The 15,836-nt window shown below is 40.4% G+C and overlaps 1 protein-coding gene across 3 annotated transcripts in view; it reads right to left on the bottom strand.

Annotated features, from left to right (window-relative positions):
• Positions 1-12: 12 nt before the first annotated feature.
• LOC102300725 (polymeric immunoglobulin receptor) overlaps positions 13-15,836 on the bottom strand; it is a 16,449-nt gene continuing 625 nt past the window's right edge. The window contains exons 2-7 of one of the 3 annotated variants that reach the window (XM_042224264.1): positions 14,620-14,955; positions 13,964-14,289; positions 13,052-13,177; positions 11,369-11,406; positions 10,084-10,203; positions 9,572-9,914 (exon numbers count right to left, since the gene is read on the bottom strand). In XM_042224264.1, the coding sequence (XP_042080198.1) occupies positions 9,774-9,914; positions 10,084-10,203; positions 11,369-11,406; positions 13,052-13,177; positions 13,964-14,024 (486 nt within the window). In that variant the 5' untranslated portion in view covers positions 14,025-14,289; positions 14,620-14,955 and the 3' untranslated portion in view covers positions 9,572-9,773. Of the gene's footprint in view, positions 553-1,348; positions 1,676-2,005; positions 2,239-9,571; positions 9,915-10,083; positions 10,204-11,368; positions 11,407-13,051; positions 13,178-13,745; positions 14,290-14,619; positions 14,956-15,836 lie in introns of those variants that run through there. The other 2 variants (XM_042224262.1, XM_042224263.1) reach the window with 2 other exon arrangements.

Genomic DNA, 15,836 nt, shown 5'->3' with positions numbered 1-15,836 from the left:
CTCCCCGTGTCTTCTGGTATATGTTACAATTAGCTTTTCCCAGTGTAGTTTAGTTTTGTATTGCTTTGGTATCACTGCTTTCGTTTGTCACCTGTCAGCAATAAAGCTGCATTTTGAGTTTATCCCCTGAGTCCGTGAGTTTGCATTTTGGGTCCTCATCCTGCCTGCCACACAGCGACCATGACAGAATATTTACTGCACTGTAAATAAGTCCAGCATTTGGGTCCTCCTTTCCCCACTTCCCCACGGTCGGCCAGCGCTAACCGTGACGGAAACACACTGCATTTTCAAATCTTCTATGGGAAAATATTCTGAATACAAAAAATGTGTTTCCAAAACTTTATTTAACTGTAAAGAGACGCCAACGACTAAAATGTTCATTACTGTGAGAAATGGAAAGTGTCATCCGTGCTCCCGTTGTCTCACCTTTTCGTTTAGAGGATCGTTTCTTGTAGAATATCAGCACAGACACTGAGACCAGGATGATGGTGACCGTCAGAGTCAGACCCACATACAGCCCATACTGGTTCTGTCCAGTTAATGATGGGATGACTGGTGAAAAAGATCAGAGAGCTTTAGCTGTGGTTAGATACGTGAACAAAAATAAATAAAATAAATAAAAATCTAGACAGAAACCCCAGAGGAGAAAATAAAGGAAAAAATGTGAACAACTTCATTTTCTTAATTTTCTTCACAAAGACTGTGAAAGTGATAAATTAAATATTTGTGTTATTTATCTTTTATATACAGATGCCTGAAACACTAACAACTGCAATGATCAATAAAAACATTATTTAGCTACCAGAGACGTTAAAGTGGACCTATTCTGCTCATACAGCTTCCATGTATTTTTATTCTTGCTCTGTACTACAGTAACTTTGTGTTTTTACAGTTGAGCCTCGTGTGTTGGAGCAGCCCATCAGATCATTCTCTGTCTGAAACAAGCTGCTTCATCACTTCTCAGCTTTACGTCTTCTTTTGAGGCTGATCCTCAAAAACAGGAGATTTGAAAGCAGGTAGACGGGGCTTCTGTGACCACAGCAAAGTCTCCATAAGGCTTCTCCACTTTATTTTACATTGTACAGAGTAGAAAAACTCCAAAAGGTTGATTCTGTTCATCTGCATGTAACTTTTTCAGTGGGAGAAACAGTCTAACACTCAGAGCAGTCTGCAGCCTGAGCTGTTGGCTCACAGGGATCACTGTACAGACACAGAGCTCATTATTAGAAACTTTGCTCGTGTTCAACATGAACATCCACCACTGGAACAGCAGATATATGACAGGAAATAAGGAACAGCTGAACAGCTCCACTCTGACAACATTTGATTAATGTCAGTAAAAACTCACCGTCTGTGACAGTGACCTCAAACTCTCTGAATGAACTGCTGGAAGATCCCTCCAGGTAACATCTGTACCGTCCTGAGTCAGACTTGGTCAGCTGTGTGATGCTCACATACAGAACTCCTGGATCTGTATGTGAAGCATATCCAATGTTGTATCTGCAGCTCTGAGCTTTGACATCATCTGTTTGAACAAGAGTGTTGTCTCCTCCACACTCTCCTCTGCAGAAGAACCCTCTGTCTCCAGGTTGTTTAAAGGAACATCCGACTGTGAGAGAGCTTCCAGTTTCTTTATCGAAGTGTTTCAGCTGATCATCGTTTCCATCCAGCAGTGCTGTTAAAGAGACAAACAATCAATAGTTACTATCTGTGCTGCAGAAGCCACTGATGCTGCTTCATAATCTGCACATTATTAGATTTTAATAGATTAGATTACAGTCTTATTTATTACTGAATTATCAGCTTTAAGCACAGTGAGAAAAAAAATCCTTATTTGCGACCGATTTATTCCTTCAAAATATTTCAATACCAAAGTTTTCCAGATTTGAGATTTTTATAAAGAACAAACTTCAGCTTCTTTAAACCGTCAGCAGCTGTCAGTGAAACTCAAACTTTGCTTCAGGAACAGAAACTAAACATTTCCACAGCTGAAACAGAAACTCACCTTCAGCAACAACGATCACAAACGGTGTGAGTGAAGCTGATGATGAAGATCCAGCCAAACCACAGCTGTACTGTCCAGAGTCAGACTCAGTCAGCTTTGAGATGCTCACAGATAAAACATAAACTGATTTTATTTCATATTCAATGCTGTATCTGCCTGTTTGAGCTCTGACATCAGTTGTATTAATGAGAATGTTTTCTCCTTCACATTCTTCTCTGCAGAACATCTTCCATGTTCCAGCAGAATGAAAAAAAAAGCCAACTGTAAAATCTCCTCCAATGACTCCATAGTAAAGAAACTGAGCATCGGTGACTTCAGGGTTTCCCTCCTGCAGAGCTGTTGGAAACATGAACCATCAATAGTTACTGTTTGTACTTCCTGTAAGAAGCTGCAGTCTGATCACAACATTCACACACAGACACACTGAGAGCAGAGCTGACTCTTGGGCAAAGGCCATGTCAGCAGCCGCCTCAAGCACCACCTGCTGTAACGGGCTCTGCTGCAAGTTTAAGAACAAAACAAACAAAATGAGAGCATCAGTGAGCAGAGAGAGGTGGAGTTATTTTATCAGCTGTTTCTAAACCATAATCTAAGGTGCCAAACAGCTGGACTGTGAAAAAATGTTTTTATTAGAATATTAGTTTCTACAATGGAGGGGAACTTTGTACATTTTGTAAAAAAAGATTTAAAATATCATATTTTATAATTAAAGTGACAAAATATTTTAAATGACCAGTCTATTAAGTCCGGAGTTCATAATAGTTAATACAATTCAATTTTATTTATATAGCGCCAAATCACAACAACAGTCGCCTCACAGTGCTTTATGTTGTACACTTTATCCTATAATATTAGGTACAGAGAAAACCCCCAACAATCATATGACCCCCTATGAGCAGCACTTTGGTGACAGTGGGAAGGAAAAACTCCCTAATCGCTCTAATAGGATATTATGGTCGACAGTATCGAACGCTGCACTGAGGTCTAGCAGGACAAGCACAGAGATGAGTCCACTGTCAGAGGCCATAAGAAGATCATTTGTAACCTTCACTAAAGCTGCTTCTGTGCTGTGAATCCAATGACTCCATAGTGAAGAATCTGAGCATCGGTGACTTCAGGGTTTCCCTCCTGCAGAGCTGTTGGAAACATGAACCATCAATAGTTACTGTTTGTACTTCCTGTAAGAAGCTGCAGTCTGATCACAACATTCAGACACACAAAAGTTCCGAAAAATGTTTTTGTTTCATTTCAACAATTTACTGAAAATAGAAAACATAGAGGTGACTCTGATGAAGACTTTGCCTCGATACACACTGGCCCGTTTTGCTCGTTTAACTGCTTTAACCTTTGACAGAGTGCCTCAACAGTTTCACTTTTTCTTTAACGTTTTACACACACACACACACACACAAACACACACACACACACACAACACACACACACACACACACACACACACACACACATCCATCTGCTCTCAGTAGAACTGATGTTAGTCAGTGTGTAGTTTCTGTAGCTACTGACTGAATATGAATAAGTTAACTGACCTACACACACACACACACATTCAGCCTCGTCCGTCAGGTCGAGTGAAGTCAAAAGTCAAAGTCAACTTTATTGTCAATTCTGCCACATGTACAGGACATACAGAGAATAGAAACTTCGTTACTCTCAATCCCTAGATAAAATAGAAAAAGAACATTTAAATATAAGAGTGATTAAAAATGCAAGTAAAATATTTTAAAGTAAAAATTAAATAATATAATACAATTTTACATATAACAAGAAAGCTATACAATATACAATATAAGGGTAAATGACATTGAGTGCAAACCAGGCAGAGTAGTGCAAATAGGCAAATAGTGCAAATGGAGATTTAGTAATGTACGGTAAGAGATAGTGTAACAACAAAGTCTTATGAGGTAATGGCAGTCCAATGCTCCACAAAGTGACTGGTAACTGGTGCAGGCCAGTGAGTGAGTCAGAGAGTGTGTGTGTGTGTGTGTGTGTGTGTGTGTGTGTGTGGTGTGTGTGTGTGTGTGTGTGTGTGTGTGTGTGTGTGTGTGTGTGTGTGTGACAGAGTTCAGTGAGACCGTGGAGGAGAGAGGGGAGAGGGGGCAGAATCGGGAGGGAGTTAAGCTTCCTGACAGCCTGATGGATGAAGCTGTCCTTCAGTCTGCTGGTCCTGGCCTGGAGACTCCGCAGTCTCCTCCCCGACGGCAGCAGCTTGAAGAAGCTTTGCATTGGGTGCGTGGGATCAGCCGCTATGCAAAGGGCTTTTTTAGTGAGACGGGTGCTGTAAATGTCCTGGAGGGAGGGGAGAGAGACACCAATGATCCTCTCTGCAGCTCTCACTATGCGTTGGAGGGTTCTATGACAGGACGCATTGCAGGCTCCAAACCACACAGTGATGCAGCTCGACAGGATGCTCTCGATGGTGCCTCTGTAGAAAGTGTGCATGATGGGGGCTGGTGCTCCTGCTCTTCTTAGTTTGCGGAGAAAGAAGAGACGCTGCTGGTGCTTGTGGTTCCAGAGCAGCTTGATTTTGTATTCCTCTATTGTTGGTATTATGGGATGGATGCTTAGCTATGAAAAATGCAATGGAAGAAATTTTACTGAAAAAAATTAGAAGATGAAACCATTACTTTATTTACTCGTAACACTTTGTTTTACGTATGACATAAGTAGTAAATCTCCACACTTCTCTAAACGTGATGATAGAAAAATCTGACGTAAGGGCGATCAAATTAAAGAGAGAGAAACAGAGGATTATAATGAAAAGTCCTAAATCTTCAAGGCTAAAGGCAATCACAGAACAGGCCAGTTTAAAAGCAGCGGTGCCTCCTGACGAGCACATAGAAACCATCACGTAGCTGACGAATACGACTTTAGTTTTTTAGTTTTTTTGTCAGGGATCAGTTAAAGTCCCACGAGATGTCAGCATCTGCCCAGCTAGTTTCCCACTAAAATATTTTAGCTGTCGACTTAAGAAAGCAGACTAAATTTGGACCTGAACGAAGAAGAACATAAACTAGAACTGGGAGGCTAAGCTTTAGTCTACAGGTCAATAAAAATCTAAACTCAGGCAAGAACTCAAATAATTAAAAAATAACTGAAAACACTCAAAAATACTAGAATGAAGCTCAGCCAAAATACCTAACAATAATTAAAACAAACAGTAGAATAACAATAAAAACCTAAATAGAAATCCAAATTCACACATTGAATAAAAATTAAACCTCAAACTTAACACAAACTCTGAGGATTGGAATAAAAGAAAGAAAAACAGTTTCTTTGTTGTTGGCAGCAGGAGGAGGTTTGTGTCCGAGCAGTTTGCAACCAGAGTCAGAATGGAAGCGTCCATGAAAGTGACTCATAGCTGACTCTGATCATCATGTTTAACAACAGAAACATGTTGAAGAAGGAGAGTGACAGAAAGAACAAGTGAATGTACTCACAAAGGAAGAAGAAGCAGATCAGAGTGTGACGGACTTTCATGATGAGGCTCTGATGGTTCACTGCTGCCTCTCTTCTTCTTCACTGGAAACCAGGAACTTGTGACGCCTCACTTCTGTAACTGAAGGAGTCCCTCCTCCAAACACCACAGTACCTCTACACTCCTCCCCTCTGCATCACTCTTTTTTCTTTTCTTCCAGAGTACAATGTAACAAAGCACTTTATCAAGCAGCTTCGACTCCTCTCTCCTCATGTGTCTCCCTCACCTCATGGCTGATAGGAGGAAATAAGACCCAAAAGGAGGATGTGATTAAAGTATCAACCATGTTGAAACTGAGAAATGAGAAAGCGGTCTGAGCAGCAGGACCTGAGGTCTAATGTAAATCCTGGTTTTCACAAAGTATCCTGTGTTTGGTAAAAACTCTGGGGAATTGTTTCTTTTGATGTTTTTTTTTTTTTTGCAGAATAAGTCATTTTTTCATATTTCATAATGAATTTACCAACAGTGAGTGTGAGTTTAAGGAGGTATGGCATACCTCCTTAAAAGTCGTTGGCAGCTGCTGGTTGCCTTTGAGTGAAATTAGCTTCTTTTTTCTCAGTAAGGTCTTTCTTTGCAGTTTTTTCTGACCTGTAAGATTCACATTGTGTTACTTTGTTACTTTAAAAAAAATTCTTACAGCTTTTAAACAATCAGCAACAACATGCACAACTACACAAAAACCAACTACACACTGAAGTAAAATGCAGTAAAAAACCTTCAATTTGTGAGGACCGGTTGTGTGTCCTCACAAGTGACTGTTGGTTCTCACAAGTATAGTAGAATGCAGATTTCGGTCCTCACAAAGATAGCTAGACAGGAACACACACACACACACACACACACACACACACACACACACACACACACAACACAACACAGAAACACACACACACACACACACACACACACACACACAGTGATCAAATGATATGCATCACACACAGCCCGTGGGTAAAGTATTAGCACACAGTTTCATGCTTTCAGGTGTTTGTTGTGTTCATCAGGGCTGCACAATTAATCAGATTTGATGCTCAGTGATTATCTTTCCACGATTAAATGAGCACGACTGAACGATACTGCAGCCTCCACCAATAAAAATGCAGAGCAAAACAAAATCAAGCGCTCCCCGACGTCATCGTCCACCAATGACATGCCTGCATGAGCCAGCTGTTCCTGGGCCAGTCTCCATGAGTGCCACTATGTTAAAGATGTAACATACAACAAAGAAGAGCGAGCACTGCTGAGCAGCAGACTAAATGGTAAATGGACTGATTCTCATATGCAACATGCACTGTAAAAAAGAAAATCCTAAAAAACAGTAATATTCCGGCAGCTGGGGCGCCAAAATAATACCATAAAATAACAGAAAATAACTTTCTCATGAAAATACGGTTATTTTCAGTAATGACAATACAGTTTGTTGCCCTAATTTTACATGGGATTTTGCCTTTTTCAAGTGCTTTTAAACATTAAATTAGGAACATTTTAATGTGATTAAACAATGAAATTACCTATAAACAAGGTCAATGAATGCGGCAATATGAATAATAATACTTAAATGTACAGAAATATACAGTTAACAGTTGGTTTAAATAATAATGGATTGCATTCATATAGCGCTTTTGAGACCCTCAAAGCGCTTTACAATTCCACTATTCATTCACACACTGGTGGAGGCAGCTACAGTTGTAGCCACAGCTGCCCTGGGGCAGACTGACAGAAGCGAGGCTGCCATATCGCGCCATCGGCCCCTCTGGCCATCACCAGTAGGGGTGAAGTGTCTTGCCCAAGGACACAACGACCGAGACTGTCCGAGCCGGGGCTCGAACCGGCAACCTTCTGATTACAAGCGAACTGCCAACTCTTGAGCCACGATCGCCCTAAATAACAATAATAATTATTATTATTTGATGTAAAAAAAGTTTATAAGAATCATTTTATATATTTTTCCATAGCATTACATTTGAATTTAACAGTTCAATCTTTCAAATAACGGACAAATATTTGTGAAATTATGATACATTTGTGAATGTATTTTAACAATCTAAATATGCATATGTACAGACAATACATTTAAAAAACAAGAAAATTATGTTTTATTACATTTACAGTGATTTTATATTAATTTACATTTGAAATATAAAATCAGTCTATTTATGTAAATTTAATGATATTCTAGAAAAACAGTACAAAACTATAAAATACACAGTAAAATACTTTTATATTACAATTTTTTTACAGTGTGCCACATTCACCTCACAAGCACCATCTCTAAACTGAGTGCTTTTCTAAAGACATTCACACTCTGATGCATCGGAGAGCAACTTGGGGTTTGCATCTTGTTCAAAGAAGAGGAGACGCTGCTCAGCGAGGAACACGGCCTGCGTCTGCCATCAAATTCAAAATGAGCTTAGTTTTCTTAAAATGGTTCATTTTCTCAGTGTGAGCATTTTATATGTTTTCTGTTCTATTCAGAATAAAAATACAGAACCAAATAAATAAAATAGAATTATTTGATATAATGAATAAAATATGTGTTTATGACATTTACGAATCATTAAATTCTGTTTTAATTCAGACTTTATAAATAAGACCGTCACCGCTCAATGGATCAGGATACTTTATTAATGCCTGAGGATTCTGTAAATATAACAGGTTTACTATATGAAAGACAAAAGAAAAATGCAGACTCACATGGAAGCTGAAGGCTGGTTTCTCTTGTGTAACTACAATTTACACAACACTGTGGTTAAGAATCCCACGGTATTGAAGCCGAGTGTGGGTTTCAGATGAAATGAAAATAGCAGAACATCAAAGTTCCTTTTATACGATTATGAGGAAAAAACTGTTTCAGAGTTCCCCTCAGAGCCGGGAGCTCAAACACACAGATATTGACCTGATGAAATATAACACAGTTTGGCCCCTGAAGTGACTTTTTTGTTTGTTTTTGAGTGAAATGTTAAAATAAGTTCTATAAAAAGCCAAAAATGATTTAATATGAGCAGAGAGCACCAACACGCTGAGGGATCGGCTGTGTTAGTTCAGTGAGAGTCACAAACTCATGTGTACACTTTTTTACTTTGTTACATACGAACAAAATGCCAGCAGAAGTGCAGCCACGTGTCTGGACAGACAGAGAGGAGCGATGTGTTTGTTTGGTAAGTGAAAGATTTCAGTTAAGAGTGAGAAACAAATGTGAGTTTGCAGTTTTGTCTTGTTAAACAATATCTGCAATAAAAAAATAAATAAAACACCAAATTTTCTGAAATATTTACGAGTGTTTTCTTCTTTGTTTGTTTTGTCCTACTTGAACTCTAACGTGGCCCTGCAATGAGAGGAGAGTGCCAGCAGTGACCAACAGCTCATTTACATTTGAGGCCCCTCCCTCAGCAGCATCAGTCCCATCACAGCAACAGGGAAGCTCCACATGAAAATATTAGTGCTCTAGAAACAGGCAGATTAGTAACGCAAAGCAGAATACAGATCTACAGACATGATTTCATTGTTGTATCATCATAATTATCATGTTGTGGCTAAACAACCTGGATAACATGATTTCTTTATTTGTCCTGGTAAAGTGTCTCATTCAGACTAAAATCTCTTTGGCCAACAAATAAAAAAACAAGTGAAGAAACAAATTCAGCGACAAATGAACACAACGTCCAGATTCTACACAATAACATGTCAAGAACGACAGCAAAAGCAGCCACACTAACCAAGGCAAGAACTTCCTTGGTTCATGTTAAACTCCTTCAGAGGAAACTGTTCCCACAGTGTCGGCTCCTTCTGGACATTATTCCAGGAAAGAGGGGGGAGCATATTCACAAGCCTTCATACTTCTGTTTCGACTCTGGAGACGAGTATTTGTAAATGACAGTTTATTGTTTTACAAACATAAGCTGAACACTGCTTGTTTTGCTGATGTACAGTTGTTGACTTGGATATTTGTGAGTGGTTGAACGTTTGATTCATTGATTCTCGACACTCCTCCCGAGTCTTTTTATTAAGTAACTTAAGTTATTAAGTTCTAAAGTTGTTTCTAATCCTACTTGATGTTGAGTAAAATCTTCTCTGTGCTTTTAAAAAGATTTTGTTTTGACTGCTAATATGACAGATACATGAATTCTTCACAAATATGCAAAAACTAGCTTGGCCAGCTTTATGACTGGACGCTACTCTGACTCACTGCATCATCTTTTTTTGGCTTGGCTTTTAACCCAGACTAGAAATATTAATTTTATTTGATTTTTATTGTCCTTTCGATGTTCATGTTCAGCTCTGAGTCTGGAGAGTCTGGTCAGTGATTTTGAGTGTGGAGTAGATTTGGTCCTGGTCTCTGGTGGCTCCATTAAGGTTCTGGTAGTTTGAGGCTTTACATGTAGAAACTGGACTAAAGTCCTTAAAGTGCACTTTCTAAAAAACAGACAAATATTCATTATTAATTATACAATCTGAATCTTTTCTAGAACATTTACACGGAGGCTGAAAGCAGCTTCATTTCATCCATTTAGAGAATTGTGGCAGCAACACTGAAAATGATCTGCAGTTAAGGACAGCAGATGATCTCTGGCATCCTACGTACTCGAGACACGGAGGAGACAACTTCATCGGTGTTACTACAGGAGGCGTTGCTGGGAGAGACACGGGCCTTGTTAAGAAAACTCAGTGCACTATGGGTGAGTTTGTTTGAGTTGTCTGTCGCCTGAAAAGAGAGAAAAGAAGCCAATGAACAGAAGTCAGTGTAGGAGAAATCTGCTCTCTTTCTAGTCCCTGTCAGGACTCTTGCTGCAGCATTTTGGATCAGCTGAAGGCTTTTCAGGGAGTTTTTAGGACTTCCTGATAATAATGAATTACAGTCGTCCAGCCTGGAAGTAATAAATGCATGAACTAGTTTTTCAGCGTCACTCTGAGACAGGATATTTCTAATGTGTGTGTGCATGCGTGCATATGTGTGAAAGCCCTGAAACCAAACATTCAAACAATGGTTAACACACTAGTGTTGATCACACCAGGCAGTGTGGACAGTTGTCCTGACAGAACATCTGGACCCCCATCAAGATCACCTGAATCACAACAATTCAAACATCATAGAAAACAAAGAGGGTTGATGAGAGGATGAGAAATCATGAGACCCAGTTGGTTCCAAAAGTAGCCAAGACCAAGAAGCCGAGAACAGCAGTGTGCTGTGTGAGAAACATGGATGAAAGTCTGCACCAGTGTCCAGAGCCTCCCACTACCACCACCAGCAGCCAGCAGCGGCCCAGTTGTAGGTGTTGTAGGTGCACTACAACCAGTCACGCAAGCCGCCCACCCAGGCTCCACACCCCCAGACAAAAAAATAATTAATTGGATAAATAATTATACATTATATATACAGACACCAAGTAGATGTAAAGGAAGGTTGGAGATTGGCCTATAATTAGCTAAGACTGCTGGGTCTAGAGATGCTTTTTGAGTAAAGGTTTAACTACAGCCAGCTTGAAGGCCTGTGGTACATAGCCGATCATTAGAGATAGGTTGATCATATTTAAGATCGAAGAATTAATTAATGGCAGGACTTCTTTGAGCAGTTTTGTAGGAATGGGGTCTAAAAGACACGTTGATGGTTTGGAGGAAGTAATTATTGAAGTTAACTCAGAAAGATCAATTGGAGAAAAAGAGTCTAACTTAACATCAATGGTACTAAGAGTAGCTGTAGATAATATTACATCTGTGGGATGATTATTGGTAATTTTTTCTCTAATGATAAAAATTTTATTTGTGAAGAAGTTCATGAAGTCATTACTAGTTAACGTTAAAGGGATGGTTGGCTCAAAAGAGCTCTGACTCTTGAACAGTTTAAAAGATTCAAAGTTCCCCAAACTCACCTCTGTGACATCAGCATACTGTGTTTCCACAGGAACATCTGAAAAAAGCACAAAGGTGAGTTTAAACTATTACAGCTGAAAGGTCAGGTGCAACTGGTCCCTGCAAATAAATCCTGATGTCTTGAAATGTTCATCTGTTCACAAAGACAGTGAGCAGCAGCATTTCGGACAGTCATCAAGAGGATAAACCACATATGTGCCAGAAAAGCTTGAAAATGAAAACACTTCAAGAATCCTGGTTGTTTAAATGCTTGAAGTTGCTGCTGGTGCTGCCAGTGTGGGATTATTCAATTCTATAACTTAACCTGAATTCAGTTTGGACCTTCAACAAGTAACTGTCAGACTCAGGGTCCCTGACAGTTATGAGCAGTTATGGACGTGTACTTTTGGTGTTGCTGTCTCTCGTCTTCCTGGTTTCTGGGTTTGTGTGTGTGTGTGTGTGTGTGTGTGTGTGTGTGTGTGTGTGTGGGGGGGGGGGGGGGGGGCACTGGCCACACCTTAGGACCTCACACACCTGCTGCTGATCAGGCTCGTCGGGGGAGCTACTTGAGAGAATGATGGAGCTCCCACCGGTGCAGGATTGTTGCATGAGACTCCACGTTAGTGTTGTTAGTGTCAAGTCCAGCGAGTGCATGCCTGCAGTATTTTAGTCTCCTGACATCTGCTTCTAATGCTTCCTGCAGGAAGAGCGTGGAAAGCCAGAGAGCAGCGAGCACGGGGAGTGCAGACACATGGGGGTGGAGAGCACGAGGCACGGACTTATTGAGGAGGAAGACACAACATGGGAGTCAGGGGAATCCACGGGATTATTTATGTGAATATGTCATGGTCCTGGGCCACGTTGGCCCAGTATTCTTAGTTTTCTTGTATGTTTGTATTTTGTTCCCTATTTAGGCCATGTTTCCTGAGTTGCCCTGTTGTGTTGTTCCCTAAGTGTTTTCCCTTCGTGGCTTTTACCCCCTGTGTGCCCCTCTGTGTATCTGTGAGCCCTCGTCTCTCCTTATGTTTTATTCCATGTTTCCCCAGCCCGTTATGTCTGTGTTTTCCCCGTGCTCTCTCTCCTCCTGTCTGAACCTCTGTACTTCCTGTTTGACTCTGCCCGTCTCCCGTCAGTGTTATGTTCACCCCGCCCTGTCTCGTTATGGTTATCTGTGTCAGCTGTGTTCCCCGTGTGTTCCCACTTTCCTCGTTAACCCTCTGTGTATTTCTGTCTGCGTCTCCCTCTGTTCGGCGTCGCGTTCTCCCTCATGCTGTGTGTGGTTCTCCCCGTGTCTTCTGGTATATGTTACAATTAGCTTTTCCCAGTTTAGTTTTGTATTGTTTTGGTATCACTGCTTTCGTTTGTCACCTGTCAGCAATAAAGCTGCATTTTGAGTTTATCCCCTGAGTCTGTGAGTTTGCATTTTGGGTCCTCATCCTGCCTGCCACACAGCGACCATGACAGAATATTTACTGCACTGTAAATAAGTCCAGCATTTGGGTCCTCCTTTCCCCACTTCCCCACGGTCGGCCAGCGCTAACCGTGACGGAAACACACTGCATTTTCAAATCTTCTATGGGAAAATATTCTGAATACAAAAAATGTGTTTCCAAAACTTTATTTAACTGTAAAGAGATGCCAACGACTAAAATGTTCATTACTGTGAGAAATGGAAAGTGTCATCCGTGCTCCCGTTGTCTCACCTTTTCGTTTAGAGGATCGTTTCTTGTAGAATATCAGCACAGACACTGAGACCAGGATGATGGTGACCGTCAGAGTCAGACCCACATACAGCCCATACTGGTTCTGTCCAGTTAATGATGGGATGACTGGTGAAAAAGATCAGAGAGCTTTAGCTGTGGTTAGATACGTGAACAAAAATAAATAAAATAAATAAAAATCTAGACAGAAACCCCAGAGGAGAAAATAAAGGAAAAAATGTGAACAACTTCATTTTCTTAATTTTCTTCACAAAGACTGTGAAAGTGATAAATTAAATATTTGTGTTATTTATCTTTTATATACAGATGCCTGAAACACTAACAACTGCAATGATCAATAAAAACATTATTTAGCTACCAGAGACGTTAAAGTGGACCTATTCTGCTCATACAGCTTCCATGTATTTTTATTCTTGCTCTGTACTACAGTAACTTTGTGTTTTTACAGTTGAGCCTCGTGTGTTGGAGCAGCCCATCAGATCATTCTCTGTCTGAAACAAGCTGCTTCATCACTTCTCAGCTTTACGTCTTCTTTTGAGGCTGATCCTCAAAAACAGGAGATTTGAAAGCAGGTAGACGGGGCTTCTGTGACCACAGCAAAGTCTCCATAAGGCTTCTCCACTTTATTTTACATTGTACAGAGTAGAAAAACTCCAAAAGGTTGATTCTGTTCTAAATAATTCTGTTTCTATGTTGAGATAAACTGAGTGCTGAGAGCAGCCTGAGCTGTTGGCTCACAGGGATCACTGTACAGACACTGAGCTCATTATTAGAAACTTTGCTCGTGTTCAACATGAACATCCACCACTGGAACAGCAGATATATGACAGGAAATAAGGAACAGCTGAACAGCTCCACTCTGACAACATTTGATTAATGTCAGTAAAAACTCACCGTCTGTGACAGTGACCTCAAAGTCTCTGAATGAACTGCTGGAAGATCCCTCAGTAAACATCTGTACCGTCCTGAGTCAGACTTGGTCAGCTGTGTGATGCTCACATACAGAACTCCTGGATCTGTATGTGAAGCATATCCAATGTTGTATCTGCAGCTCTGAGCTTTGACATCATCTGTTTGAACAAGAGTGTTGTCTCCTCCACACTCTCCTCTGCAGAAGAACCCTCTGTCTCCAGGTTGTTTAAAGGAACATCCGACTGTGAGAGAGCTTCCAGTTTCTTTATCGAAGTGTTTCAGCTGATCATCGTTTCCATCCAGCAGTGCTGTTAAAGAGACAAACAATCAATAGTTACTATCAGTGCTGCAGAAGCCACTGATGCTGCTTCATAATCTGCACATTATTAGATTTTAATAGATTAGATTACAGTCTTATTTATTACTGAATTATCAGCTTTAAGCACAGTGAGAAAAAAAATCCTTATTTGCGACCGATTTATTCCTTCAAAATATTTCAATACCAAAGTTTTCCAGATTTGAGATTTTTATAAAGAACAAACTTCAGCTTCTTTAAACCGTCAGCAGCTGTCAGTGAAACTCAAACTTTGCTTCAGGAACAGAAACTAAACATTTCCACAGCTGAAACAGAAACTCACCTTCAGCAACAACGATCACAAACGGTGTGAGTGAAGCTGATGATGAAGATCCACCAAAACCACAGCTGTACTGTCCAGAGTCAGACTCAGTCAGCTTTGAGATGCTCACAGATAAAACATGAGAACCAGTCCATTCATATTCAATGCTGTATCTGCCTGTTTGAGCTCTGACATCAGTTGTATTAATGAGAATGTTTTCTCCTTCACATTCTTCTCTGCAGAACATCTTCCATGTTCCTGCAGAATTAAAGGAGAATCCAGCTTTCAAATCTCCTCCAATGACTCCATAGTGAAGAATCTGAGCATCGGTGACTTCAGGGTTTCCCTCCTGCAGAGCTGTTGGAAACATGAACCATCAATAGTTACTGTTTGTACTTCCTGTAAGAAGCTGCAGTCTGATCACAACATTCACACACAGACACACTGAGAGCAGAGCTGACTCTTGGGCAAAGGCCATGTCAGCAGCCGCCTCAAGCACCACCTGCTGTAACGGGCTCTGCTGCAAGTTTAAGAACAAAACAAACAAAATGAGAGCATCAGTGAGCAGAGAGAGGTGGAGTTATTTTATCAGCTGTTTCTAAACCATAATCTAAGGTGCCAAACAGCTGGACTGTGAAAAAATGTTTTTATTAGAATATTAGTTTCTACAATGGAGGGGAACTTTGTACATTTTGTAAAAAAAGATTTAAAATATCATATTTTATAATTAAAGTGACAAAATATTTTAAATGACCAGTCTATTAAGTCCGGAGTTCATAATAGTTAATACAATTCAATTTTATTTATATAGCGCCAAATCACAACAGTCGCCTCACAGTGCTTTGTGTTGTACACTTTATCCTATAATATTAGGTACAGAGAAAACCCCCAACAATCATATGACCCCCTATGAGCAGCACTTTGGTGACAGTGGGAAGGAAAAACTCTAATCGCTCTAATAGGATATTATGGTCGACAGTATCGAATGCTGCACTGAGGTCTAGCAGGACAAGCACAGAGATGAGTCCACTGTCAGAGGCCATAAGAAGATCATTTGTAACCTTCACTAAAGCTGCTTCTGTGCTGCTCTGAAACACGCTCACACCACCTGGCATTCACAGGCAGGCTTCCATCCAAGTCCTATCCAAGCCCAACCCTGCTTAGTTTTTGAGATCAGACAAGATCAGACATGCTCAGGGTGGTATGGCCATAAGCTGCTTATCTCCCAGTTCCCTCAC

The sequence above is a fragment of the Haplochromis burtoni genome, unplaced genomic scaffold (assembly GCF_018398535.1).
Source record: "Haplochromis burtoni strain Fernald_Lab_line unplaced genomic scaffold, NCSU_Asbu1 Contig_133, whole genome shotgun sequence".
In the NCBI taxonomy this organism is placed as follows: domain Eukaryota; kingdom Metazoa; phylum Chordata; class Actinopteri; order Cichliformes; family Cichlidae; genus Haplochromis; species Haplochromis burtoni.
The sequence above is the reverse complement of the archived record's forward strand: the minus strand, read 5'-3'. Positions and strand labels throughout refer to the sequence as shown.